This window comes from Fusarium tjaetaba (assembly GCF_013396195.1).
Source record: "Fusarium tjaetaba strain NRRL 66243 chromosome Unknown NRRL66243_c0000098, whole genome shotgun sequence".
In the NCBI taxonomy this organism is placed as follows: domain Eukaryota; kingdom Fungi; phylum Ascomycota; class Sordariomycetes; order Hypocreales; family Nectriaceae; genus Fusarium; species Fusarium tjaetaba.
Genome location: NW_023501294.1, coordinates 19,097 through 45,986, shown reverse-complemented (window position 1 = coordinate 45,986; position 26,890 = coordinate 19,097). Strand labels below are relative to the sequence as shown.

At 48.3% G+C, this 26,890-nt stretch overlaps 11 protein-coding genes across 11 annotated transcripts; 7 read left to right on the top strand and 4 right to left on the bottom strand.

Moving 5' to 3' along the window:
* Nucleotides 1-95: 95 nt before the first annotated feature.
* On the top strand, nucleotides 96-1,473 carry FTJAE_5195 (psi1; the record flags this gene model as incomplete). Its single annotated transcript, XM_037351676.1, has 3 exons — nucleotides 96-175; nucleotides 391-1,123; nucleotides 1,180-1,473. 3 exons carry the CDS (start codon nucleotides 96-98, stop codon nucleotides 1,471-1,473), a joined length of 1,107 nt encoding a protein of 368 aa, XP_037207692.1.
* A 1,561-nt stretch (nucleotides 1,474-3,034) lies between these two features.
* Nucleotides 3,035-3,826, top strand: FTJAE_5194 (phosphoglycolate phosphatase; the record flags this gene model as incomplete). Its single annotated transcript, XM_037351675.1, has 2 exons — nucleotides 3,035-3,043; nucleotides 3,098-3,826. 2 exons carry the CDS (start codon nucleotides 3,035-3,037, stop codon nucleotides 3,824-3,826), a joined length of 738 nt encoding a protein of 245 aa, XP_037207691.1.
* A 267-nt stretch (nucleotides 3,827-4,093) lies between these two features.
* FTJAE_5193 (initiator tRNA phosphoribosyl transferase) lies at nucleotides 4,094-5,568 on the bottom strand (the record flags this gene model as incomplete). Its single annotated transcript, XM_037351674.1, has 3 exons — nucleotides 4,094-5,088; nucleotides 5,147-5,181; nucleotides 5,237-5,568. The coding sequence occupies 3 exons, from the start codon at nucleotides 5,566-5,568 to the stop codon at nucleotides 4,094-4,096; spliced, it is 1,362 nt and encodes a 453-aa protein (XP_037207690.1).
* A 351-nt stretch (nucleotides 5,569-5,919) lies between these two features.
* FTJAE_5192 (NAD binding Rossmann fold oxidoreductase) lies at nucleotides 5,920-7,288 on the bottom strand (the record flags this gene model as incomplete). Its single annotated transcript, XM_037351673.1, has 3 exons — nucleotides 5,920-6,983; nucleotides 7,034-7,196; nucleotides 7,265-7,288. 3 exons carry the CDS (start codon nucleotides 7,286-7,288, stop codon nucleotides 5,920-5,922), a joined length of 1,251 nt encoding a protein of 416 aa, XP_037207689.1.
* Nucleotides 7,289-9,800: 2,512 nt separating this feature from the next.
* FTJAE_5191 (dihydrodipicolinate synthetase) lies at nucleotides 9,801-10,793 on the top strand (the record flags this gene model as incomplete). The annotated part of the gene is made up of 1 exon (XM_037351672.1): nucleotides 9,801-10,793. The coding sequence occupies one exon, from the start codon at nucleotides 9,801-9,803 to the stop codon at nucleotides 10,791-10,793; it is 993 nt and encodes a 330-aa protein (XP_037207688.1).
* Nucleotides 10,794-11,698: 905 nt separating this feature from the next.
* Nucleotides 11,699-13,465, top strand: FTJAE_5190 (multidrug resistance protein fnx1; the record flags this gene model as incomplete). The annotated part of the gene is made up of 2 exons (XM_037351671.1): nucleotides 11,699-13,103; nucleotides 13,155-13,465. The coding sequence occupies 2 exons, from the start codon at nucleotides 11,699-11,701 to the stop codon at nucleotides 13,463-13,465; spliced, it is 1,716 nt and encodes a 571-aa protein (XP_037207687.1).
* Nucleotides 13,466-16,850: 3,385 nt separating this feature from the next.
* FTJAE_5189 (uncharacterized protein) lies at nucleotides 16,851-17,693 on the top strand (the record flags this gene model as incomplete). The annotated part of the gene is made up of 1 exon (XM_037351669.1): nucleotides 16,851-17,693. The coding sequence occupies one exon, from the start codon at nucleotides 16,851-16,853 to the stop codon at nucleotides 17,691-17,693; it is 843 nt and encodes a 280-aa protein (XP_037207686.1).
* Nucleotides 17,694-21,215: 3,522 nt separating this feature from the next.
* Nucleotides 21,216-22,170, top strand: FTJAE_5188 (chaperone-binding protein; the record flags this gene model as incomplete). The annotated part of the gene is made up of 3 exons (XM_037351668.1): nucleotides 21,216-21,374; nucleotides 21,435-21,655; nucleotides 21,705-22,170. 3 exons carry the CDS (start codon nucleotides 21,216-21,218, stop codon nucleotides 22,168-22,170), a joined length of 846 nt encoding a protein of 281 aa, XP_037207685.1.
* Nucleotides 22,171-22,684: 514 nt separating this feature from the next.
* Nucleotides 22,685-23,384, bottom strand: FTJAE_5187 (NOP16; the record flags this gene model as incomplete). Its single annotated transcript, XM_037351667.1, has 2 exons — nucleotides 22,685-23,216; nucleotides 23,269-23,384. The coding sequence occupies 2 exons, from the start codon at nucleotides 23,382-23,384 to the stop codon at nucleotides 22,685-22,687; spliced, it is 648 nt and encodes a 215-aa protein (XP_037207684.1).
* A 402-nt stretch (nucleotides 23,385-23,786) lies between these two features.
* FTJAE_5186 (oxidoreductase tda3) lies at nucleotides 23,787-25,179 on the bottom strand (the record flags this gene model as incomplete). Its single annotated transcript, XM_037351666.1, has 2 exons — nucleotides 23,787-25,048; nucleotides 25,149-25,179. 2 exons carry the CDS (start codon nucleotides 25,177-25,179, stop codon nucleotides 23,787-23,789), a joined length of 1,293 nt encoding a protein of 430 aa, XP_037207683.1.
* A 1,078-nt stretch (nucleotides 25,180-26,257) lies between these two features.
* On the top strand, nucleotides 26,258-26,863 carry FTJAE_5185 (glutathione peroxidase; the record flags this gene model as incomplete). Its single annotated transcript, XM_037351665.1, has 2 exons — nucleotides 26,258-26,300; nucleotides 26,391-26,863. The coding sequence occupies 2 exons, from the start codon at nucleotides 26,258-26,260 to the stop codon at nucleotides 26,861-26,863; spliced, it is 516 nt and encodes a 171-aa protein (XP_037207682.1).
* Between the last annotated feature and the right edge of the window lie 27 nt (nucleotides 26,864-26,890).

The window sequence follows — 26,890 nt, the reverse complement described above, 5'->3', positions numbered from 1 at the left end:
ATTCTCTCTTTATCGAACCCATTTGGCTCGTCAAAATTGAACCATATCGCACACCTAAATCACCTTGAGAAACACAACTTATAACACGCGCGATCATGGTCAAGGAGACAAAGCTCTACGACACCCTCAACGTCAAGCCTGAGGCAACTCAGGACGAGATCAAGAAGGGATACAAGTAAGTATACAATACCTATCTATACGGAGCGGCGGCGGCGGCGCAACACACAATACCATTTTCTCATCGGGTTATTGCTTTTGCAAGTGCACAAGTAAACCATGTTTTGTATTCGGCGAACTGACCAAAGAGATTATCTTCGCTGAATTAAGAAGCGCTGCGCATTCCGTCTAGCATCATGATCTGGCCAACACTGCTAACCACACCACCTACAGGAAAGCAGCCTTGAAATGGCACCCAGACAAGAACAAGGATAGCCCCGATGCGGCTGAAAAGTTCAAAGAATGCTCACAAGCATACGAAATTCTTTCCGATCCCGAGAAACGAAAGATATATGATCAGTACGGCCTCGAATTCCTACTCCGCGGCGGTACCGCACAGCCAGAAGGTGGCGCTGGTGGAAATCCCTTCGCCGCTGGAGGTATGCCTGGCGGATTCGAGGGCTTCAACTTCCAAGGTGGTATGCCCGGTGGAGGCGGCACCCGAACCTTCCACTTCAATACCGGCAGCGGTGCTGGCGGTTTTGGCTTCAGCAACCCCGAAGATATCTTTGCCGAGTTCATGCGTAACGGATCTGCTGGCGGTATGCATGGTGGCGACGACGACGACATCGCTGGCATGTTTGGCGGATTTGGCGGTGCTGGTCCTCGAAGCCGCAGTTCACGCACGCGCTCAGGCTTCGAGCCTCGACCTAGAGAAGCTACTCCTGAAGTTACCACAGTCGAGCGACCCCTGCCCCTAACGCTTGAAGAGCTCTTCAACGGTGTGACCAAGAAGATGAAGATTAAGCGCAAGACTTACGATGAGACCGGAAAGAGAGTCCAGACCGACCAGATCCTTGAAGTCCCTATCAAGCCGGGCCTGAAGAAGGGTTCCAAGATCAAGTTTAACGGAGTCGGCGATCAAGTAGAGGGAGGCCGCCAAGATCTTCACTTTATTGTCGAAGAGGTAAGCACAACCGCGTAATAATTCTGTCTACGAAACGATAACTAACAAACCTACAGAAGGAACATCCTCTCTACAAGCGCGAGGATAACGATCTTGTCCATGTGGTAACCCTTGATCTCAAGGAGGCCTTGACCGGCTGGCGAAGGACAGTGACAACGATCGACGGCCGGCAGCTCAACCTCGAGAAGGGAGGCCCTACTCAGCCCAACAGCGAGGAACGGTATCCTGGCCTGGGTATGCCCATCTCTAAAAAGCCTGGCCAACGTGGCGACTTCGTCATCAAGTACAAGATCAACTTCCCAGCAAGTTTGACGGCCGATCAGAAGCAGAAGCTCAGGGAGATTCTGTAAAGAGGCGCTGTCATCGAACCTATCTGCAACTCTTACCGCATACTAGACGTTCGCCTGGGCAAAGTTTTCAACCTCGGCAGCATCGGAACTCGGCTAGGAAGATTTGCAATATATTCAAATGGTGTTTTGGCGTTTGGGATTCTAATGAATAATGAAAAAGTGTGCAAGTTCGATGGCACGAGCCTTAGCATGGAAGACTAGGCTTGGTTGCCCAGAGTACACAAGCGAAAGGAGAATGATAGGAAGTTGATTAGCACACGGTGTTTTTTGATATCCATTTGACGGCTGTTCTAATTTGGTGTCTTGATAGAAACGATGTCATATATACTATAGTAGCTGTCTCTAATGGTACGACAGATTCAAGATCGAAAGAGAGTGATTTGCTGCATTGAAAACTATCCATATGAGGTAAAAACAGCTCATCTGGTATGTACAATCGCGATTTGGGAGGGTAAATACTTTTTGTATCGCTTAATATGGGATGTTTACAAATCGCGCAACTGGTAGAGGAGAGGAACCGTGTATGACGAGGGCGTTTATGAGAGGTCCACCGCCGTTGAAGAGTGATACTGTTCACATGGATTATGCATGATGAAAGACGGACTATCGGCTCGAACTCTCCGAAGCCTGAAATACATACCTACCATATCTTTATACTCACTTACTTACATATGCTTATGCGAGGTCATCACTGTAGGTTGGTCTAGTGCATACATATCTACTGAGCACAATCCATGATTGTCAGAGGCTCAAAGAGCAAAGTCGCTGATGCGGGCCGGTTGACTGGAAGAAAACGGGACCCTCTTTTTAGTGTCATGTTCTGACAGGGATTCATAGTGCTTTGATGACGTCACTGGGCAGTTCCTAGTCGGACCTTACCTTGGCTGAATGGAGGGGGAGGGAGGGGCATTTGATTCGATTTGATGTTGATGCTGGGTTGACTTGCGAGGGGTTTGTTTTGTCTGACTTGCACGTGTTGACGATCGACAGTTCTTTGAAGACAAGCCATTTTTTCTGTAGCATATAGAGCAGTATTTTATCAGCACAAATTAGTTTTTTCAGCTGTTCAATTTGGTATATAAGTTGAAAGATACTATTTGGAAACCCCTCCCTGCTGGACTATAAGTGACCTTGAGATAGCTAAGGTATTCATGAACGCGGGGTTTCTTGTTGAATCTCACCCATGAGGTGCAGATTGGATGCATATCAAACAACCTGTAGAGTTCGTTACAAGACAACCCGGGCAACCCCCGGCATCACACAGTCGGACTTGCATGTTCCAATTACAGCATATTGCAGTTACTGTACAGGCAGTTCCCGTTATAGTTCGAATGTCCCTGCTCCGTTGAACCAAGGCACGTCCTCCCATAAAACCTCCGTTCCCCCACAGTAGCTCCGTCACTGTCTTTTCTTCCTTCACCTCCATCTATTCCTTGCTCCACCTGATTTCCACAAGGTTCTTCTGTTCTTCTGTTCTTCTTCTCTTCTTAATACGTCCAATCCCTCTTGAGAACTTGTCTTTGCTTCTTCTCTAGAACTTTCTTCATCACAATCCGCCAAAATGCCCGAGGTATGTTGCTCATGCAATCTCGATCTTATTCGCGCTTACACTGACAATTTCTAGATCACCACCCTTTTGTTCGATTGCGACAACACCCTCGTCCTCTCAGAGGAGCTTGCCTTCGAGGCTTGCGCTGGCCTCATCAACGAGATCTGCGAGGCTCGTCAAGTCGAGATGCGCTTCACTGGCGAGACCCTCATCAAGGAGTTCGTCGGTCAGAACTTCCGCGGCATGCTCACCACCCTCCAGAAGAATTACAACATCGAGATCTCACCTGAGGACATGGAGACCTATGTTCGAAAGGAGGAGGACGCCGTCATTGCCAAGCTCAAGGAATCTCTCCGACCTTGTGTTGGTGTTGATGAGCAGCTCGAGAAGCTTGCCGCTTCTGGCAAGTACACCATGTCTGTGGTTTCTTCCTCTGCTCTGCGCCGGGTCCGTGCCTCCATTGAGAAGGTCGGTCAGGACAAGTACTTCCAGGGCGATGTTGTCTTCTCTGCCGCTACAAGTCTCGAGAAGCCCACCAGCAAGCCTGATCCCGCTATCTACCTCCACGCCCTAGAGAAACTTGGCAAGAAGGCCGAGGAGGCTGTCGCTATTGAGGACAGCAAGAGCGGCACCCTTAGCGGCACTCGTGCCGGTATCAAGGTCATTGGTTATGTTGGCCCTTATGCTGAGGACAAGCAGCCCGAGATGGAGAAGACTTTGAGGGATGCTGGTGCTGTTGTCATTATGCGAGACTGGTCCGAGTTCCCTGCTGCTCTGCAGAAGATTGAGGCTGGTGAGGTTTAAGGAAACGAGCTTTGTTGTTGAAATTGCTTTGAGGAATACCCAAAATACATATCGGTCAAATAGCGAAAGAGATGGAGCAAATCACCTATATCACTTGAACTAATAAACTTTAACGAACCTTCTGCCCTGTTATGGTAACCATTCGTCATTTGAGACAATGTTGAGACTGAGACATGATGCAGCTTATGGTCTCACATGCCAAGGTCGTTCGTTGTCTCATGATTGATTTATAGATTCTAAATATATGTATATTACATATGAACTGCATCATTTTCGCCAGTCCATCAAAAAGCTATTGACACTCTGTAGAGTGGCCCGGCTAGGATTGGCGCCTGGGTAAGCTGTCATAATGACACCCAATCTCGACTTTATGAAAGTCTTTGTAAATGATATGTCTTCTGTTGATTTTCTGATGTTCCCGTCATCATCAAATAGGTAGCATGATATCGCGAGGGCCACTCCGACTGATAGATCTCGCCCTGATTCACATGCCATCACAATCCGTTGCTGATCAGGCTCTGTGGCCGAGGCAAGATATTTAGCAGCAAAGTCGCATATTTCAGGTAGAGAAGTGCGAAGGTTGCGACTAGCCAGCTTGTTCTTGCCAAGGCCGGCTTGCATGTAAGTCTTGGACTTTATCCAGTTGTCCTTTGGTGTCGTGTCTTGAGTTACTGCAATTCGACATTCTGAGGGGCTAGCGTGAAGTGGCAGAGGGCAAACTGAAAGGTGTGGTGTCAGCTCTATCTGTGTTCCTTCGTTCTTCTTGCTAGCAGCATGGTCGCTGACTAGTCTGGAGATCAGATTTGGCAGTTCAGCCTCTGGCGTCTTGAGAAGCTCATCAATATTCTCCCAAAACAAAGGCGCCGTAAGATCATGCGCCCACATCTCAGTATCGTCAGCCGCACCTTGAATGTATCCTCCCTCATCCATCTCGCTGCCTATAACTCGGCGACTAGCCGTGCAGCAGATGACAGGGCGGAAGTCTTCAAATATGGAGGATGTGTCTTGGACAGAGGGAAGAGATGAGTCTGGGGTTACCCAGAATGGGCGGAGTGGTTTTGTCAGACATGTTGGAAGATTGAGATTGAGTGCCTTGAAGGAAGCAACGAATTCAGGGATGAGTGCGCATATTTGGGAGTGTGTTGTTGCGGGGAGATGAGCTGGCAGATAGAGATTTGCTGAGGATGGGTTTGAGGGGAGAAGAGTGAGGTTGAGGACTGTGCACCAGATAGGAATTGTCGATGAAAGGGCATCAGGCATCCCTATATAAGTCAGTCGTCGCTTTATCCGAAACTCTGGTTGTCATGAGAGAGAACATACTCTTTCCACGGCGAGTAGAGTCGACGATTATGATACTATCAACATGTTAGATCTCAGCTAACAGGAACATAACTAGGCCTCTATACATACCCATCGTTATTCTCAATAATCTCCACCAAATGCAAGTTCAACCGTCTGGTGCTAAACTTCCACGCCCTCTCATGGCCATCTGTACTCTTAAAATACGCACTTGCACCTTTACGCTCAGGCGGAATATACCAACTTCCACAACGTTCATTAGCCACAAGGGTTCGGGGGCTATATGCTTGAGACACCGCATCCACAAAGTCAGCGTCAGTTTGGATGCTAGTCAGACGGTTGTGGATTGTAAGTGTGGTGCGTTTGAAAGACGCCATGAGTTGGGACATGGAGAGTTGTTCATTTTGAGGGAGGATCAGATCGGAGAAGCGGGGTTCGGGCATGATGGCTATGCAGGGAGGAGATGTTATATGAGGCTGGCTTGGAACTTCGTGTAGTGAGAAGTATTGAAACGTCAAAACCGGCTTTGAAACGAGGGTATATAAGGTGTGGTGTTGAGTTTTTGGTGGAGCTTAAGAGTTTAGAGGGCCATGGTGTTTTAGTGTCCACCCCGCATTAGACTCAGAGCATAATCATGTTCACTTGAAGGAACTGGTAGATCACTTCTACAAGGTTGCAATAACAAAAGGCTTGATCATTACTTTTGGCCGTAACCCATCAGACATATCTACACGTAGCAAATGGTATTTATCCTTCTCCTATTCCTTTCCTTTCCTTTCCTTTCCTTTCATCCATTACTCCAGCCTCCACTTGCCGTTCTCGATAACAATCTTGACCTCTCGGTTCTCATCAATACTTCTTCGGCCAGCCTCAAGAATAGCCGTTGTGGCAATAGTGTTCTTGAGAGTAGGGAGAGGCTTGGCGTCGAGGTCCTCAGGCTTGAGCTTGCCAGAGTTGACAGCTCTGCAACCATCAACAAACTTCTCAATGGAGATGTAACCATAACCAGTCTGACCAGCGAAGTTGCCATCCTCATCAGGAGCGTACTTCATGTAGAAGGGGTTGTACCACATCAATTGACCGATAGAGTCATCTGCAACGTCGTAGCCACGCTTGGCCTGGTCGATACGGATCTCACCGTTGGCAGCGAGGTAGTGGAAGTATTGGTTCGAGTGGACACCAGCCTTTTGAGGAGCGGTCCACGAGGCTGTGTAGACACCAACGGCTCGCTTGCTGGGCTCGCCGTTCTTGTTCCAGGTGACGAGGAGTGAGATGGTATCCTCAGTGATAGGATCGCAGCCCAGATCAACAGCAACACCCTTGGAGGAAGAGGCGTTGACGCTCACAGGCACATATCCGCGCTCCTGGACCATTGAGTCGCAAATATCGATGTGGTGACTGTTAAGGTAGTAAGATATATCAGACTCCTTTCCAGCCCAGGCCTTGAAAGTCTCGAGCTGTGATTTGGGCTGAGACATGTAACTGTAGAAGTAGTTGAAGTCGCCAAGCTTCTGAGCCTTTGCGCGAGCATCAGCGTAGGCAGGGTCGTAACGTTTGTGGTGCTCAACGTAAACGTAGACACCCTTCTTCTGAGCGAGATCAACCAGCTGCTGGTGCTCCTCGAGGACCTTGACAGCGGGCTTGGTGATCATGACATGGATGCCGCGCTCAATGGCGTACTTTGCGATGGGGAAATGGGTAGGGTCGGGGGTGAAGATTGTGATGGCATCGCCAGGCTTGAGAGCGTCAATGGCGGTCTTGTAGGCGTCGGGGTCGACCTTGTCGTTTTCTGGGAATGAGTCGAAGGAGGTGTCGAGGTTGTTGTAGACTTGTTGGATGTTCTTGTTGAGATGTTCGCCTGGTATAAGTTAGTCATGAGCATGGCAACTGTGTGCGGGAGATACTTACGAATGGCGGGGAACTTCTTGCCATTGACACCAACCATTCCCAGCTTGTTGACCTTTTCGCGACGGCGCAGATCAAAGAGACTGAGACCAACAACGCCAACCTTCTTGTCTGAGCCAGAGGCACCGCCACCGACGAAACCGGTGGTGTACTCTCCAGTACCAATCTAGAAGGTTACATATTAGCAAACTGACATGAACCGAGTTTGAGACTGTTGTTTTTGGATCAACTCACCATGAGAACATTGAGAGGCTCCATTGTGATGTTATGCCGAGGGGCAAGGCGGGGGAGGGGCTGAAGCTATGATGAGAGCAAAAACAGAGTATGAGGGTATATAAACGAGTCCCAAATTACGTATGAACGTATACGAAAGTCAAATGATACGCAAGAGGGTGTAGAGGCGAGGTCTGGAGTGCAATCATGAGAAGATGGACATGAAGGTTGAATACTGTTCTTATGAATGCTCGCTCATGTCTCCGCTAGCTTGGAACCAAAGCTGGGGGACAGTTCGGGGTTCTCTCCGGACGTGATTGGAGGAAAAATGAGTCCCCGCGTCAAATCCCCCCAATATCAAGCTAGAGAGATGGATAGCTTTGGGAATATGGAGTCATGATGCCGGATAAATATTGTGTTGATGTGCTCATGTGAGTGTGGGGATGATATTACTTCGCAGAAATCTGGGGGAGAAAGGGGTAGGGGAAGAGATGAGACTGAATCCTTGAGATAATGGTGCCATTGCTACGGATGTATCCAGTTGTGGTTGATTCGGTGATCATGCTGGTGGTGTTTGTCTCACATAGTTACTGTATGTAACATCGGGGGCGGGGAAATCCCCTCGTGCTATGACAGAAACCGTCAAAATTGGAGAGAATGAGGGATCTTCAGAGTAATTTACAGCGGCGATAGGTTATCATGACAGCAATTCTCGAAAGTATTGGGCTAGTGAAGGATAGAATCATTTCCCATTCTGACTAGAGAGGCATTTCTCACAGGAACCATAAATTCGATGGAGCGTCTAGAAGCCAGGACCACCAGCCCCCAAACCCATGAGGATCATCACTATAAATCGCCATCCACGGGTTGCGAGGTGCAGTGAGGGGTACAGATCAAGAGGATTAGTGCTTTGGAGGGGTCAATATTCCCCCACCCCCACGGCACTAGAACCCCCGGCTCATGACCGGAAGCAATGGTAATCATGGGTGATATGATTTGATGTTTACTGCAACAGAGTTTAGTTACAGCTTGTGAATTATCGGGCAGTTGAAACCGTTTCAGCGTCGTATATAAAGTGTTGATAACATCAATTGTCGTCACAGAATCAAGTGCCGAAAGTCTATCAGGAGCTTTCTCGCATCCAGTTCCAAGTAAATTGATATATCAACCAACTCTAGAGTCTCGTGACTTTGACCCCTCACGTACATCAGTAGTAACACGGCATCAGGTGCCACGTTGGGGGTACCATCGCCAGAAATTCTCCGCCCACTCAGAGCCAGACTTTGGCTTTTACCCCATCAGCACCAAACGCCAAATTCCTCACCTCGACACTTTTACGCTGACTGCCAAGTAAGTAACTAACTCGGACGTGCACACACTCAGTGGAAGTACAGTACAGACATGTACAAGCACAAGCACAGCCCGGTCACCTTCCGGTCAGTCTCGATAAACCCATGCACTTTGCCTCTCTTACACACCGTGACGCCGCAAAATACAAGCCTTGGTCAGCTCGGGGTCCAAGGCAAAAGGGTGACTCTCCACCTGGACCTACACAAGGTACACTACTGTAGAACTCATATCCCGGCCGGCTAATCGACTTCAGCGCGGGATGTTGAACATGGATTTGCCAAGCGATCCAACGGTTTCCTAGACCTTGAAGCCTCCGTCTCCTGTTCGTCCCGCCTAACCGGCTCCCCACGTCTGTGTTGTCTGTAACCAGCATTGAGAGACTGGCGATGGTAGAGGGTGCATCAATAGATGTCAGTGCGAGACTTATGTTATTCTTGGTGGTGGTGGTTCGCTCTGATCGGAAGTGCCGATCTCGCATCCTATCAAACAGATCACCCGGCAGCTGAAGAGGCAGGCAATCGGTCATATTGGCATCCTCTTGGCCTGTCCTGGGTATACTACCTGCAAATGGTTTTATCTATCTACCCGTCTGTCGACTTTAGCCGCAGCGTGATATGGAATTGTGCTGCATCATCTCGTTCGGCGTACTCAATTTGCTTGGTGAGACCAGACTACGTGACGACGTATGACAGTCTCATAGCCTCAGACCCAACCAACACATCACTTCTGAATTAGCTCTCTCTGTCGAATGTTGCGCAACTCTTACCATCGCAAATGGATATTTCGGTGGTCCTCTCTTCTCCAGACTCACATTGCATTACTCCAATTGGGGGGCGATCGAGCCAATACCCACACGGTCCTTTGAGCACTTGACTTCCCGAGGCGAATCCACCCCCAAACTGGTTACTGTTACCGCGAGGTACGGTACGGATACAGTAGCGTAGCGAAGGTACCGAAAATGGGTTTGTCGGTTCCATTCGACATGATGTCTTGAGGTTTATACGCTACCGTATAGTAAGGTATGCTAGCTATAAAGTCCCTCTCCGTTTCTTTTAAACCCCGGCTTGCCCTGTTTTGTCCCGTTCTTGTTCGTTGCTGTCTGTCTTTTACTTTTCATCCGTCTACGGTCGTCTCTCATAGTCTTAAGACACTCCACTAGCCATCATTCTCCAACAAATATCCCCAGGCACACACTAGACATCTCATCATGACTACTTCTAACGGTGCTACCAACGGCCAAAATGGCCATGCCGCCACTCCCAAGTCGCTGCCTACCGGCATCTACGCCCCTGTCATGACCTTCTTCGACCCCGAGACTGAGGAGCTCGACATTCCCACCATTAAGAAGCACGCCGTGCGATTAGGTCAAGCTGGCCTGGCCGGTCTTGTTGCCATGGGCTCCAATGGCGAGGCTGTTCACTGCACACGTGAGGAGAAGATTGCTGTCACAAAGGCTACCCGAGAGGCCCTGGATGAGGCTGGTTTCCAATCCGTTCCCGTTTTCCTCGGTGCCACTGAGGGCAGTGTCAAGGGCACTATCGAGCTGAGCAAGCTGGCTGCTGAGGTTGGCGCTGCTGCCACTCTTGTTCTCCCTCCTTCTTATTACAAGGCCCAGATGAGTGAGGATGCCATCTACAACTACTTCACCGACCTCGCCGATGCAAGCCCTATCCCCATCGTTCTCTACAACTACCCTGGTGCTGTTGCTGGCCTTGACATGGACAGCGATCTCCTCATCAAGCTCGGCCAGCACCCCAACATTGTCGGCACAAAATTTACCTGTGGAAGCACCGGTAAGCTCACCCGAGTTGCTCTCGCTACCGATGCCAAGACCCCCTTCCAAGAAGGCTCTGGTTACCTTGCCTTTGGCGGTATTGCCGACTTCACCATCCAAACTCTGGTCAGCGGCGGTAGCGGAATCATTGCCGGTGGTGCCAACGTCATGCCCAAGACCTGCGTCAAGGTTTGGGATCTCTACGTCAAGGGCAAGAAGGATGAGGCTCAAGCTCTCCAGAAGAAGCTCTCCAAGGCCGACTGGGTACTGACCAAGGCTGCCATTGCCGGTACCAAGTCTGCTATCCAGAGCTACTACGGCTATGGAGGCTACCCTCGACGACCCCTGCCCCGTCTCACCCCTGAGCAAGCCAAGGGCATTGCTGAGGGTATCAAGGAGCTCATGGAGATTGAGAACTCACTATAGTTCTCGGTCGATGTTTGAATCTGTTGTTTGCTTGTCCAGTTGAAAGACCACTGACATGGATGGGTATGAGTTTGCATAGCGTTGCATTTAATGATGAAAAGTACCCAATGGACTAGACATGGATTTGGGTATGGGCCTGTACCGTCTGGACTTGGTCATGATTATAAAATTATGAATGTAAATGAACAAAAGGCTTAAGCCGAGCTATCATGGTGTCTAATTGTGAAACCTACTCATGAGCGATGGGTCCTGAATACGCGTCATACCACATACTACCGCGTAAAAGATGAGCTGTCATGTCTCGATGCGTTGCGACCTCGCCCATCATGACTGTGTTGGCTGATACATATAATGATTACCGTCTGAGACTGAACCCTTTCGTCGATTCCGTAGTGTCCATCATCCAGACACTAATATGACAATTTCTGACAGTTCTCGATAGCATAACAAACGATAATGAGTACTTAGTTCCTTAACCAGCTTATCATCTTCTGATGATGATCGACTACGACTTCATCTCTCATGACAACAAGATACATGTATCAGTCCAGTTCCAATTCTTACGGTGTAGACTACCCTGGACCCTTCCCTGGAATACCGTAGACGTCATTGGTTACTTGATCCCTGTGTCATCCCCTTTGCGTGTTAGTGAATTGGAGCTGGTCGGCTCTTCTTATCTCGATTGGAAGATTACCCTTTTTTGATACTAGCGGCTGCTCGGATAGGCCGATAGTCGCCGATCGTAACCACGGATATATCAACAACGCCCTTTTGTCAGTAATCCTCGATTCCATCTCACATAAGTCTTACTTTGCACAGGGATACATGATACTACTCTAATCGCCCGCACCGAGTCTCTCTTCAATTGATTCCTCGTTTCGTTCAATTGCTTGGTGATAGTAAGGATGCGTGAATCTGCCAGCGGCAGCGTAGCATCTGCCGTGGCCGAAAACGGCACGAATGCTCTCAGCGATGAACGAACTCCCTTGCTCAAGTCTACAAGTCAATCTCAGAATCAAGATGCCGAGCCACCAAGTGAAGCTCAAGGAGATGGCCCTGATCGAGGCTTGCCAACAGGACAAGAGGAAGAGACAACCGTTATTGCTGAGGAGGTGTCAACTGGCCGGTTAGTTCTCATCTTTGGTACAGCTTGGATAGGAGTCTTCTTGGGCGCCATCGACTCTACTATCATTGCGACTCTCTCTGGACCAATTTCGAGCGAGTTCCAATCCCTAAGCTTGTTGTCATGGCTTGCAACCGCCTACCTCATCTCCAATGCCGCATGCCAACCTATTTCGGGGCGATTGACAGATATCTTTGGCCGAGGCCCGGGTCTCGTATTCAGCAACATATTCTTCGCAGCCGGTAATCTCATTTGCGGTCTGGCCCGTGATCAGACTACCATGATCATAGGACGTGTTGTCGCAGGTATTGGAGGTGGTGGATTGATGAGCATCTCGACGTTCCTGGGCTCAGACCTGGTCCCTCTACGTAAGAGAGGCATTATCCAGGGCTTAGGTAACATCTGTTACGGATCTGGTGCAATGCTGGGTGGTGTGTTTGGTGGCTTGATCAATGATCACACATCCCAGGGCTGGAGACTTGCCTTTTTGATCCAAGTACCCCCAGTACTCGTCTCTGCTGTAGCAGTTCATTTCTTGGTCAGGGTCCCCCCTAAGCAGTCGGATAAGTCGTTCCTTGCACGCATCGATTTTATGGGGGCATTCTTGACATCTTCTTTCTTGGTATTTCTGCTCTTGGGCCTCAACTCAGGCGGGAATCTTGTGCCGTGGACTCACCCTCTGCCGCTGACCACGATACCCCTTGCTTTCATCACATTTGGCTTATTCTTGTTCTGGGAGAGCAAAGCCCGCCAGCCAATCATACCAGTGAAGCTTCTTCTTGATCGGACTGTCTTGAATGCCTGTCTCTGCAATCTTGCCTCTACGATGGCGGTAATGGGGGCGCTCTTCTATGTCCCTCTGTACCTGCAGGTTCTTGGCAGTAGTGCCACCCAATCTGGTATTCAGATTCTCCCATCACCGATCGGTATCTCAGTGGGATCTCTCCTCTCGGGCTTCATCATGAAGAGAACGGGAAAATACACCAAACTAGGTGTAGTGGGCTTGCTCTTCCTTATTGCGGGAGTTGTAGTTCTCACAATCCAGAATGAGCATAGTCCCAAGTGGCTGATGGGAGTTTCTTTCTTCTTGATCGGTTCTGGATATGGTGCAACCCTTACAACGACGTTGTTGGCATGCATTGCTGCCGTTGACCACTCTCAGCAGGCCGTCATCACCTCTGCAACCTGTCAGTAAATTAGACGTATTTTGTTGAGTTCGCATTGCTAATAAGCTTTAGATCTGGCACGCAGCCTCGGTAGTACTGTGGGAGTTACCATTGGCTCAGCTGTGTACCAAAATATTCTCAAAGCTAGACTTTGGGATAGATTCGGTGCCGAACCTGGCGCTGCAGATGAGATTCGTCGCATCAGAGACGACTTGGATGAGATTAAGCATCTTCCTGAAGGATGGTATGACGGCGTCATCAGCTCTTTTGTAGAGGCCTTCAGGGGAGTGTGGCTTACACTGCTGGCCTTCGCTATCATTGGGCTAGTTTGCATCTCACTCATGAGGCAGCACACCCTCCATTCGACTCTTGAGAGACGGTAATCACTTTTGAAGCGGAGTCATAAATGGGGGTCATACTGTGACAGAGTTGAAGAGTTGGAAGAAAGAGAAGTTGAAAATGCTGCAGGGATAGATCAAAGCAGTGGTTGAAGATCCATCCTAGGTACACATTGAGTAGATCACGGATATTCTGGATAATGTGAAAAAAGCTGGAGGTATTGGCAGCGCTGGGTCAAGGTTTCAGCCAGTGCTTGAATGGGATCGGAGCTAGTGATGAGGCATCTACAATTTACTTTTCAGCTTCTTTAAAAAAAAAGACGCTTTCTGAAAGATGGCCTTATCAGAGTCTCAAAACATATCGATCTCTTTGCATTCTTCGTCTTTCGATCTCAAGAACCATCAACATTGGCCTTTTGTCATCTACCTCAAGCTTGAACTCTGGATGGCGTCTTAGATGAAACATTACTACATAGTTTATATCTCATCAACCCCATCGAATCTAGCTCGATTCATGCCACGACTAGTCATTCTGGCCGAGTGCAGCTACGATAAAGTTATAGGTAGCTCTAGCAAAAATGTCTACTGACGCTTAGAAACTCACTTCAGAGCCTACGCCGAGAGAGAAAAGCGACCGAAGAGGTTATACTCATATGGCTCCGAATTTCTCCTCTCGCCTAGAGTAACCTGGGACCTGGTGCAGATGTCATACGAAAGGGTGTATATCAACAGCTTGCCCTGGTTTTAGTGTTTAGGGCTTTTATTTCAGGCTGTTCCAATAGTGAGCTAAGACTGGCTATAATTAACCGACTGATATTTCTGTACAGCATACCAAAGCACTTGATCTGTCGAAGGCTCACGTAGAGAGCCTCTCATCCCTAACCTGAAAGTCAATGAACAAGTCTCTATCAATCGATTCCCAGGAAGATCTCCCGGGATTTTGGTTCAGCTCAAGATTGCGGGACTAATGATACCTGATTTTCCACTGAGCTCGTGTTGCTTAGACTAACCTCAAGATCTTGGACGTAGAAAGTGAATAAATATTGTATGAAAAGCTCTGCGGGCTAAAGGAAGCCACAGGGCTTGCTTGAAGAAGACCAGCTATCGGGGTTGTGCACTCCAAAGCCCATAACCTCTGGGAACAGGTTATTCTGTTGTTTCGGCAGAGAGTACCAACATGAATGCTCATAAAGTCGACACAAAGTGACCCAGGCATGAAAATCTGACAAGAAAGGTCTGAAGTCAGCCTGATGTCGGTCTAGATCCGTGATTGGAGCTTATACGGGCAGAGTCAATTATCTAGACCGAAGGGAGTGGCATAGATCTCGACCACTCATTTTGCTAACGATACACCCTTTTCCGGATGCGATATAACCTCACTCCTAGCCCAATAGGCTATTGATTGTATAGGAATATCCATTTGTATAGGCTAATAAACTCCACTCTAAAAGGTATGGTCCTGATCATATCTTCATAAGAATATGTGTAGGCTTCCTCGCCATGAGTCGTAGATTGGAACTCGTGACGGTTGCCACACCCCTAAAACCCTTTGATCATACACCAAGTTAGCGTAAAGTCTCCTTCGGGGGGCTTTGTGTTACACAAGTTGAGCTTGGCAAGCCAGAAAACAACCGTTTTGAGACACTAATTAGCTTTGTCACTTTTGGGAACCATTCCTTCTGGTCAAGCTTTGTATGATATGACCTAGGAGAAAAACAATCCTATTGGAGGACAGGACATCTTTAACTCAGCTTATATCATGCAGGAGTAATATGTTTATCATAACTTACTGTTCAAGGGATGTTCGCATTCCTGGAGTTGTGCAGTTGGAGGGCTGGAGGGTCATATGGCAGCGTCTTATACGTCTTACGAACTGGGCAATAGCTTCGGAGTTATTCACAACAAAGACTGTGGCCAAAGCTCCCAAGCTTGCGGACATTTCGACCGGAGATAAAGCAGGTCTAGAGCTACAGAGTGCCTGGCCACGAGATATCCAGAGACGGCGGCCGACGGACTCGTTGAAGCGCTGAATGGTCGCCCAGCTAACTATTAGTTTCCGTCAACTACGGGAATATATATCGTAAGATGGCTTGAGCACTGTTCATAGCTAAAGTCTTGATAGACATATAGTTTGCTGCAAAAGCTACGTTAATATCTGTTGTAGAATTATTTCGTCCTCGATACGGCGTCCTGAACTGAGAGTCTAGATCTAATCACTGTCTCAGACATCGAGGTCTGGAACGCCACCCTTGCCGCTTTCGCCGAAAAGCCACCTCGCTTGATGGTAAAGTTTATTCGTGTGTAAGAGGTGTCGTTAAGAAATGCTGCTGAAAGGCTGTTCGGATGATGAGGGTGGCCAGATTCGGAAAGAGATTCGTGGACTAGACTCTGACGTGAAATGAAGTGAAGTGAAGTGAAGTTAGGTCAAGTCAAGCACGGACGACGATGGTACAACGTCTGTTATTTCCTCAAGCGTTGTTTCTGTAGGGCAGAGTGGCGAGAAGGTACAGTATTAGAGTGAGGCGTAGTCTGGCCTGTACTGTCTGTTGGTCCCTTGAATGGAGGTCGACTATTGTGTGCCGTCTTTCTATATTCAATGGTGATCAAAACATCATATTTCGCCTCTGATCTACTACTAAGTCATCATTTGTTCAGGATGTCCGAATCCGTACAATAAAACCTCTGCTTTTGGGGGGTTGCCAAGATTCTTGTGTGCTCTGTCTCTACTGGAGAACCGTTGAGACAGCTCTAAGTTTCGTGTAATGCTTCAGTGCTAGCCCCATGAGCTATGGCCATTCAGCAACGGGTTCAGTGAGGGCATCATTTTAGCTTCCGAGTGGGAATCTTGAAAGGCGCCACACATGACGGAAATAGCAAGATGGTGGGCTCACTAAAGAATGCTATTGTGTAACCTTTGACCGATCTACGGCCCGTTACGGGAGCCAAGATAGTCTAGTCTCCAGTGATCGTCCGGAGTTGTATCCGGGAGAGTCTGCCCAGGAGCACTTCATCCGGGCAACACTGACGCTTTGTAAGCTCTGTGGGTGGTTATAGCCTCACCTGATATGTCCAGACATCCTCCCGTTATGTAACAAACTCCCGAAACAGAGTTTTGGCGCCCTTCCCCAGATCTCGTAGATCATGCTGCAGATTTTGGCTCACTGTGTACCTGCTTATGGATCTTGTCCTCACTCAAGCGGCCGACCCTGATCTCTGAGGCTGAAGGGTCTCGATGTGATGGGCCACATTCACATTCACACAATTGTGATGCTGTTGGTTGAACCGGATCTGGGCTTCGAGATAGAGTTACCGTGATGCAGGGGGAAATCTGCAAGGAACCAACAGCGGGCGCTCTCGAGACCCTGAATAGATATTTACCGTAGATCCTGTCTCACTCGTTCATTCAAGTAAAACTCTTCTCTTTCTCATAATGAAGCATCTTTTTATTCTCCTCAGTGCGTTGTGGTCTACACAGGCTGCTGCGCAGAGATACACTTACACAACGCGCACCATGACAGAATGCTTCAGTGCAACTCAAACCAGCTTCGGCCAGGCTGAGCCAACCCAAGGCGCTGACAAGTACTGGACTGTCGAGATGCCTGAATGTCAGGACTGTCTCTGCACAGACTGTGCATACACAAATACATACACCACAACGCTCGATGTCTTTTCACCATCAGGCATCGCCAAGTTCCCTTACCAAGTCAAGGAAGTCTACAGGGGCATGTCAGCTATGCCGGCTGATGTTACACCAACTGCTGTTCCTTATGGCTTCGCCTCTGGCGTCGAGACCTGCAACAACTGCGGTGACGAGCCAGTTACTGCAACCATGACATATCCTCGTGGTGGCTCTCCATATCAAGAGATTGTACCTACAGCAACACTAGCTGCCCAGACTGCCTTCGAGCGTCCTTCAACATTACGAACTCAATTGGCCGATACAGAAGCCACTGATTCTCCTTCAAAAGAGGGCGATACCAGGCCTCTTGAAAACACCGTCCTTGAGCACAAGGCCATTCAATACAGTGGCCAGGGACCAGACATGGCCGACTTTCTCAAGTTCAGCCTTGCAAGCAAATCTGGCCCTGTTGTCAGAGACGCTGAGTCAAAGACACCTGGGAAACCATCCAGGAACATCAACAGCTACGTCAAGATGCGATTTGACGCAGCTGAAGCAGCTCCATCGAAAGACGTTGATGGTGCAGCAGCTAGCAAACATCCACCAGCTGGCGTTGCTATAGCTGTACTTGTGCCTATAGCACTTCTGTTATAGAACAGCCAATGAAACAACAAGAACAGAAGAACAAAAAAAGCAGGGAGGTTTTCAGGAATGCATTCAGCGGCGGCGTTGCATAACTCATCCGTTAGGAAATGTTTCTTTTATCCATTCAATAATGATTACCACGGCCGACTATGGGATAACAGGATACCACCAGAGCGTACAAGACGCCATTTTGATAAAAGTAGAATAGTCAAAATACTACCTAGATACCCCCAAATAAATAAGAATTAAATGTACTTTCAGGATAAACTTGTGATGCTGGAAGGAGGCTTGATGCTTGGTTGGCATGCCTTGCTTGGTCAGATGGGATCGAGCACATCGGAGAGAATGTGATATGTTTCTTTCCGATTAAGTTATGACAGCTTCCCTGCCCTGAAACCATTCCCATAACGAGCTTGGCGTGTAGGCTCTCAGTAATGTGATGCAGATCTGATAAACTTCAGTGCGAATTCACCATGCACACGGAGAAAAGCCTCAAAGCCTCACTCTCATTGGAGACTGGAGACTGTTCTGGGGTGGTTACACAGAAGTTCAAAAGTCAAGCTTGTGTCAGATCCAGAAAACCTTCTTCTGGGGGGTTGTTAAGTTTGGTGATGCCTACTCTCTGGTGAGCTTATCATCCGTTTGTAGGTTAGTTCAAGACAAATGAGGGCATCGCGAGACAAGTTGATGAAAGGTGACGTCAAGTATATGAGATCAAAGATAACTGAGTCACCAAAGTGAACTGGTGAGCACATCAGTTTGAAGAGACGTAGTGTAGCACAGTACGCCTTATGTATGCATCTCTCTTTATCAAGACCAACAAGTTGGGTCAACATCAGCACTTCTTGCATAACACCTCCTTTTTATACACGTGAGGCCTAACTCAATGTCAACAATATTGCGTCAAGGATAATTGAAGTGACTAACTGCAGATATACCATATGAACTCCATGATAGAGGTCTCTCTGGGGATGCGTTGTTTCAGGCATAGCCAAGTTCGAGCGGAATTGATAGCATACATACTCCTAGGCTGAAATCGTATTCTTCAACAGCGCCCCTCCTTGGTATTTTGTAGTCGAGCTTCTTGGGAATGAGAAAGCAAGTGGGCTTCTCATAGAAGGCCGCAGAATTCTCGTTCACCGTAAGATCAGGAGGGCACAGAAGCAATAAGTGATGCTCATGCTACTGAGCATCAAGCAAATGCCACATACATGTCGGTTGTGAACTTTGGTAAAGTAAAGTCTCTTCACCGCATGTAGTGGCAGGAGATTCTTTTCATAGAAATTCTGATAGTGGTGAAATTTAAGCCATAAAATCCGTTCTTTATGTCGTGGATCCTGTGCCTCATTCCTATGTATTCTTTTCGTTTGTGAGGCATACATCGCACTTATTGCATGCAGACTGTCACTCTCTTTTGGGCTCGAGTCGACAGACCACGAATTGAAGGATCATGCCAACAGCAGAGTTGTCATAGTCTTGATTCCTGTGATGAAATACGATAAAGGTCCAGCACCAGCTTGTCCTACGGCAAGTCTGCTCTTTTATCTGCAAACATTTAGCCATTGATATGATCCTATTGGCCAGATGAGCTGAGGGACAGAAACGCTGTACTGATAGTCAGAGGGCTGGGAATAACTTCTGGTATATCACGGACACTGTGGTCTGAGCTGCGAGGTTTCTGAGAACACAAAGTTTCCCCTACGTATGTCCCCTCTAAATGCTATGTGAGGTTCCGTACTGTTGCGAGTGCAGAGATAAGAAGAAGGTAACCTTGCATTTCAGATTTGAGGAGCGACTCTGGAGACGGAGTAATATTACTGCGCGGATCCTCGAGGACTGTAATTTTCCAGTGATTAATTCGAGTCACTCCTCATCAGACAGAGCCAGGGTTCTGTGTGAAAGGCATCGCCGGCAATTGTTTGATGATATAACTATGCGTCCGGTGTCTTTTATTGAATTGTCCACAATGAACTGTCCCGAAATAGCAGATCGGGGTTTTGATATTTGATTTCATAGAAATGGCAAAACCGAAGCTATTCCCATGTATCGCGATACATGTCAGTGGAAAATGATAGGCGGAGGTAATAACTAGACCCTTGTTGATGTGATCGTTTCACAGGCAGATTAGGTTGGACTTGGTCCCCGTTAGGATCCGCTGTGGCTCCTGTCGCGTAATTGCGACATTTTATCAGTGACACGTTGATCAGAGTCAAGATTTGCATTGTACGAGAGTATCGTCAAGTCAATTCATGTCGTGTCATGTGAGTCGAACGAACAAAGAGTCACATTCACCTCGTGTTCAAGATGCATCTGCCGAGCAACCTAATGCAACAACAGCGAAGCATCCGTAACATCCGGGATAAACAACGTCATGAAAGTCAACAAAGCTGCGTAATGATCGTGGCGTCACTTCATTTTTGGTGTCCTCGTGCAGATAAGATCCATCAGGCTATTAGTGAACTAACAACCGTTGGATTTTATATGTAGAGTTAGCAACACTGGTCGCTCAAGCCCAAGGTAATCAGAATTACTATGTAGAGCGCTTCGGATGGAGATTATATAAAAGTCGGAATGATGATGAAACTGCCGAGGCCTGTCACTATCACTGTCACTCACTCAGCTGAAGCATAAATTTAGATACCGCTATGCAGATTTCGGAATCCAGTGCGTTTAATTGGTGTTGACCTCTGTTCACTGTGGTCCCCTAGATCTTTCTGCAGTGGCGCAGCTGTGGCATTGGATGGTGATGGATGTGTCCGTAATGCCTTGGCCAGTCCTTGGGCATTCTGTACAGTAAATTTCATAAGGCATCTTTGACAGTAACGCACCACTTGTCGAGTCTTAGGAGTATCGAGCCCCTGAATTTAGCGCTGACATGGTCATCAACTAATTCGATAATTTAGAGTCTAGACAACGACTCAAGTTATTGATTCCATTAGAGGGAAAAATACAAAGCCACACAGCCACATCAAAGACAGCCCTGTCGCTGCTGCGCTGTTGCGTCTAGCAACGCGTGGCCAGCCAGTGGAGGCTTAGGTTTAGGCTCAGGCCTGCCCCGGCCTAGGCGGGCGTCATGCTGGAGGAGGTCCCGCTGGCCAGGGAACCTGAGCAGAGCTGGAACCTGTTTCGTCAGGGTTCGGTTTCCAAGTCGGCCATTGAACTTAATTCGCACTCATCCCAAACGTCCACTAGACAAACGACTTTGACCCTTTGTCAACACAAAACAACCTCCATTCTATACATATCATTCTCAAATAGCGATAACGCTCTTTGCTTGTATTTTTTTGCTTGCATTTTCATCTGATACATACTAGCGAGTTCATCTCTTCAGAGGCATTGACGACGATCCGATTCATCTTGGCTTGAGACGACCTAAGCCATTGCGATTTCAGCTGAAAAGCCAACGAGCAAGACACATACATACTTTCGCAGCCTGATTTTTGGCTTTATCAACGAACAGACTGATTTCTCAAATCTTCTCTCCCATCTTCCCTCCTACATAACCCGACAATCTTCACATCAACCTCCAATATGCGGTTTGAAATCGACCCCGACATCGTCCCCAACCTGAAACTGGGCCTTCACTCATTCCAGATCATCATATCTCTGGTCGCATGGTGTTTGCAGATTGGTGTTTTCAATGCAAAGGATGCAGAGGTCAATGGAAGAAATGGCTGGGCATTCGCAGTGGTATGTCAACATTTCGACGGCTATTTCACAATGTGTATGCGGAGCTAACGATATCTGCAGTGTTTCCTTTCTGTCCCAGCATGGATCTTCCTCATCATGACTCCCCGATGGGGTCGCACTCGTCGCTTCGCTCAACCGCATGCCATGCTTGCTGTTGACGCTGCTTTCACAATCATATGGCTATCTGCCTTCGCTTGTCAGGCTGCCTACAATGCCGCCGGTGATTGCGGGAAGGCCTGTGGCATCAGCAAGGGTGTTGTCGGCTGTGGTGTTCTGGTAACGTATGTACTCCAACTCGACCTCTGCTGAATATTTACTAACTTCCTGCAGCCTCCTCTTTGCCGGTACAACTTTTGTTTCTGCATTTACCCTCAACTATTACAACAACCACAACATCCTGCCAGGTTACGACAACCGCCAGATGGGCAGCGACAACATCGACCCTGACAAGGCTGCGTTCTCCATGGCCCCTCACGGCGATGAGGCTTACGAGCGAGTTGACATGGACGATCACGAACCATCGGGCAGTGCCTACGGCGGTGGCTACAACACCAACAGCTATAACAGCCACTCTCGCTATGGCGATGCCAACCCCTATAGCGCCGATGACGAGGATCCCGATCGTTTCGGTGCCCTGCCCCCTCGAAACAACACCCTCTTCGACAACGACACTGAGTACCACTCCGGCGGTGCTCCTCCATCAATGCCAGCCAGCTACGCCAACCCAACAGGTGGTCATCCTTATGAGGATGTACCCGCACAATTCCCTGCCGGCAACTACGATAGGGGGCACTAAAGTAGCAACAGCGTGATAAATGAAAGAAAGGATATATCGGTCTCTTTTTTATGCAACAGTGTTCATTTTGATTGGGTGTGGAATAGCCTGGGAAACTGCGTCTGGGATGCAGGGTTCACATGTTTTGTACGGTAGATAACGCCTCTGGTCGAGGAGGGGCGTTTAACGGCGTCATGGCTTTCGCGGAGACAACTTAGGGGAGATGGATGAGGCCTTTGGCTGCGTATGATCTAACTTAGACTTTGCACCCATGCACACACACACACACACACACACACATATATATATAAGGCACTTTGGATTCTCATGCTTGTGGTTATTTCTATATTTTGGGCAGTATAAAAGTTTGGCCGTGTGAAATGAAAAGTATACGGCGTCTTATATTTTAAGATGCTCGAATCCAACTCCCAACGCCTTCTGTTCTTAAGCCAGTTTTGATGCTCCATACTTGATGATTTAGTGACTTCATCTTATTCACCCACAAAGCCCTGCTCTTCTTTCGTGTATCCCGCTCCTACTCCTTGTTCATTTTGCGAATTCGCTTGGCGATATCAGCTGCGGTCTGTTGCATGGGGTTCAACTTTCGGTCCCTGGCCATAGCCGCTGTATCGTCGCCATATTTGGCCACGAGCTTCTCTAACCATTCCTTCTCCCTTGTGCTCTGATGTCTCTTCTTGGGAAGATCAGGTTGTTTGCTCTGCTCTATGAGAGTCTTGACAACATCGGTCGCATCAGCGTCGTCCTCAATGCCACCCCACTCCTCGGCAGGCTCAGCGTCACTGTCGTTGTCGAGTTCGTTCAGAGGATCGTTAAGCGGGTTAGGCTTGGCCTCGCCGAGAATACGAATGATCTTTCCATCGGCATCGCGCTCCACGCGTGCCTCTGATACAATGGCGTTCTCCATGGTGGCGATAGAGAAGGGATCGTTGGGGTATGCGCGGGTTGTGGTCGCGCCAAGCTTCTTCTCTGTTCCACCTGTAGGAGCCTTGAGTCGCGCAACGAGACCGAGGCGGCGATAGTTTTGAGAAAGAGTCTCCTTCTTGTTCCTTTGAGGAGTTAGCGCAGCGCTCTCGTCCGTGGCTAGGGGATTGGCCATACCAGTTCTTTGCAATGGCATCGTTGCCTCGGGGGTTGAGGATCTTCTTGGTTCTGTTAAGTTGACGGATAGGCTGGCGGCCTGAGCGGGCCTTCTTCTTTTGGAGTTCGCGACCCATGGTTGATAATGTGAATCCTTATGTTGGTTGAGATGTCGATAATTCAAGATGGTTAAGACGTCCAAAAAATGCCCGCCAAAATTTGATCGCAAAGTCTTATCGATAAGAGAAGTGGGACGCTAGTGGAAAGTGTCAGTGTGTTCCAACCTCCTAATAATTATCAGGTAGCTTAACCATTACAAGCAGCAAAAAAAGCTTCTGTAATGATTATTCCAACAAACATTATAAGGAAAGTACGTCTCGCCTTGGTCATATCTTGTAATGGAGTCGGCAGTTTTTGGCGATCATCTTATCTTGCTCACACGACGTGTTAGGTCTGACACACCAAATTCATGCCAAGACCCCATGTTATTCATTAATCATCTATATCTACTTAATATCCAACTGCTCGAGAGTTATTAATTAAACCTTGAATTTCCGAGGATCCAGCTTATCAACGTCGGCACTCTTTGCCCCTCCATCAAACACGAACTCGGACATGAGCTTGCCCGTCCCGGGACCATTCTGAATTCCCCAGCACGTATGTCCTGCAGCAACGAATAACCCAGGCACAGTCGTTTTGCCTATCAAAGGACCGCTCTCTTGTCCAAATCGAATATGCCTTGGGAGATAACATGCTTGTTTCGCCTTGATGGGAGCCGCGGCTAAAACAGGACTGAAAGTGCTGATATATGAGATTATGTCGTCGCACTGAGCCTCATCGCATTCGACTTGATCTGCGGTTTCGGGTAACGGGACATTTGTATCTGGTTCACCACACGCATAGGCCTCATTAAAAGGCCGAGCATAAATCTCTGGATCAACATTGCCCCTGTGCCTCCTTTTCTGCCCCATCTTGGCACGATGCTCGGGTATGAAATCTGGAGGGAGCTGAATATCTGTAAAGACAGCATAAGGGCTAACGTTTGCGTCGAAGACAACGCTATGCGCTCTTAGCCCCTCGATCCTGGCCCGAGGCAAGACTTTGTTCGTCCATGGACCAGCTGCCACGACTATATCTGTCACGCTGGCAATGGTCTTGGTCTCGCCTGTGTTGCGATCTAGATACTCTATGCTTTCAACACCATTCTTTGTGGAGTTTATCTTGGTTACCTTGGCGTTGGTGTGTAATTGAGCGCCACCTTGCTGGGAAAGTTCTGCGATTGCTGTTGTGAAATGTAGGGGATGCACTTGAGATGTTTCTGTCTTTCCGGGCGCGCCCATCTCAGACCAGCCGTTAATGATGCTATGGTCTACCCAGTCGAGATCCTTCGGTAAGATGCCTTCTTCCAGGAGTTCTTTTGCTGCTCCATTCTGTTTTGGCAGTTTCTCCCAGTCTTTTCCATTCTCATTCTCATTGCCGTTTGCGCTTCCGTTTCCGTTGGCTTGGAGTGATTTGATCTTGTCGCGCGTCACGACAGCATCAAAGCTTCCGCAGCCGAGTTGTCGATAACCCCATCTCTGAGGCCCGTTATGCTCAGCAGCCAACTCGGCATGCAAGCGATATGAGAGAGGAACGAGACATTCTGGATAAGCCCAGAGGGCAAGAAGACCGCCAGCTTTGCCTGATGCACCTTGTGCGACAGTGGGAGCAGCTTCAAGAAGGGTAATGGTATGTAAGGCTGGGTTGAATTTCGAATGGCGTGTTAGATAGTAGGCCGTGGTTGAGCCAATGATGCCGCCTCCTGATATTTTTATCAGCCTTATGTGGTCCGATGTATGAAATGAGGTTGATGAAATATGACGGGGATGATAGAGAGCCCTGTAAGTGGCGAGGGGACTTACCAACGACGACGATGTTTCTCTTTGCGTCCATATCCAACAGAACACGACTAGACCGACTTGAAATGAGCAAAACTGAGTTGAGAAGCAGGACTCAAGCTGTAGTCTAGGTACTTGTCATGAGCATGATCAACGTTTTGGCGTCCGATCAGATGGGAACCGGAAAGAGTTGGGGTCCAGTACCTGGTAGTGAGTGACGTACATACCGCGCCACCACATGCACCGCCACACATCTGCACTTTAGATAAGACTTATCGATAAGAGATAAAGCGGCCGCTCCTCTTGAGAATCCATGAATGTGTTTAGCGGGGCAGTCCCGAAATCCGAACCGGAGCTATTGCCGAGCCGGGGAGTAGCTATGAAATAAATCGGCAGAGTGTTGCACCGATATCAATTGATTCCAAATGGAAGAAGAGAGATTGGGCAGAATTATATAAAAAGACCGATTGTGTAGAAAGAGGCTCTGATATTAAGTTATACAGTTGAAGCTATGTTTGTAGTGCATGTCTTGTTCTGATTAGGTAGGTAGCGAGTGATAGTCTTCAGCTGGGCACTTTAACCGCTTTTGACCAGATATATCCTTCTATTATACTTCAGCTCACATGAACGTGAAACATATAAAACAGTTTATGAGTGAACGTCAGGAACAATTCCAAATACATAGCTAATATTTATCTCAACACTTCGGTACCGGCGGAATTGGGGACCCCGAACACTCCACCCCGAATACGTCACCAAACCAAAAATGGAGTCAAGTGCCGAGGCTTGTAGAAGTGTAGAAGCAGTCTCCATGCAATCAATTACGGTTATTGTGTAATTGTATGTAACTCGCATTGTTTCTTGAGGTTTATTCCCTGCCACTCTACCACCAATTCTACTGCAACTGTACCTATCTAATGTCCCTGTGGCGTGCTACTGCTCCCCGTTGGTTGACTTTACGGCCATCATCGAGTTCCAGTTCCCGCTGGCTTAATAAATACTACACCACCACCGCTACGACTTCTTTTCGTTCCCCGCCATTTTCACCTCTCAACACAAAACACAACCACAGCAGTCCTCACCAAGCAAATATCACTCATAACCATTTCCGTCAACTGAGTACAACTTCAAAGATGGCTTCTGCTACTAGCTTTTATGACTTTAAGCCTCTTGACAGTATGTGTCTCCCCCTCGTTCATACCCCGCCTTAACCACACCACTTTCATGATAAACCTTCTCATGACTCTCTCAACTAACACATTTCAGAGCGCGGTCAAGAGGTTCCCCTCGCCGACTACAAGGGCAAGGTCGTCCTCATTGTCAACACAGCCTCCAAGTGCGGCTTCACTCCCCAGTATGCTGGTCTCGAGAAACTCTGGACCAAGCTCAAGGAGAAGTACCCTGAGGACTTTGTCATTCTCGGCTTCCCCTGCAACCAGTTCGGTGGCCAGGAGCCCGGCACCGACGACGACATCCAGGAGTTCTGCCAGCTCAACTACGGCGTGACCTTCCCCATCATGCAGAAGACCGAGGTCAACGGCGACAACACCAACCCTCTCTGGGCCTGGCTCAAGGACCAGCAGTCGGGTCTTTTGGGCCTCAAGCGCATCAAGTGGAACTTTGAGAAGTTCCTTGTTGGACGTGATGGAAAGGTCAAGGGACGCTGGGCTAGCACCACCAAGCCCGAGTCTCTGGAGGAGCCTATCCTGAAGGCTCTTGCTGAGAAGACTGAGGCTTAATTTGAGATGTGAGCGAACGGCAAAAAG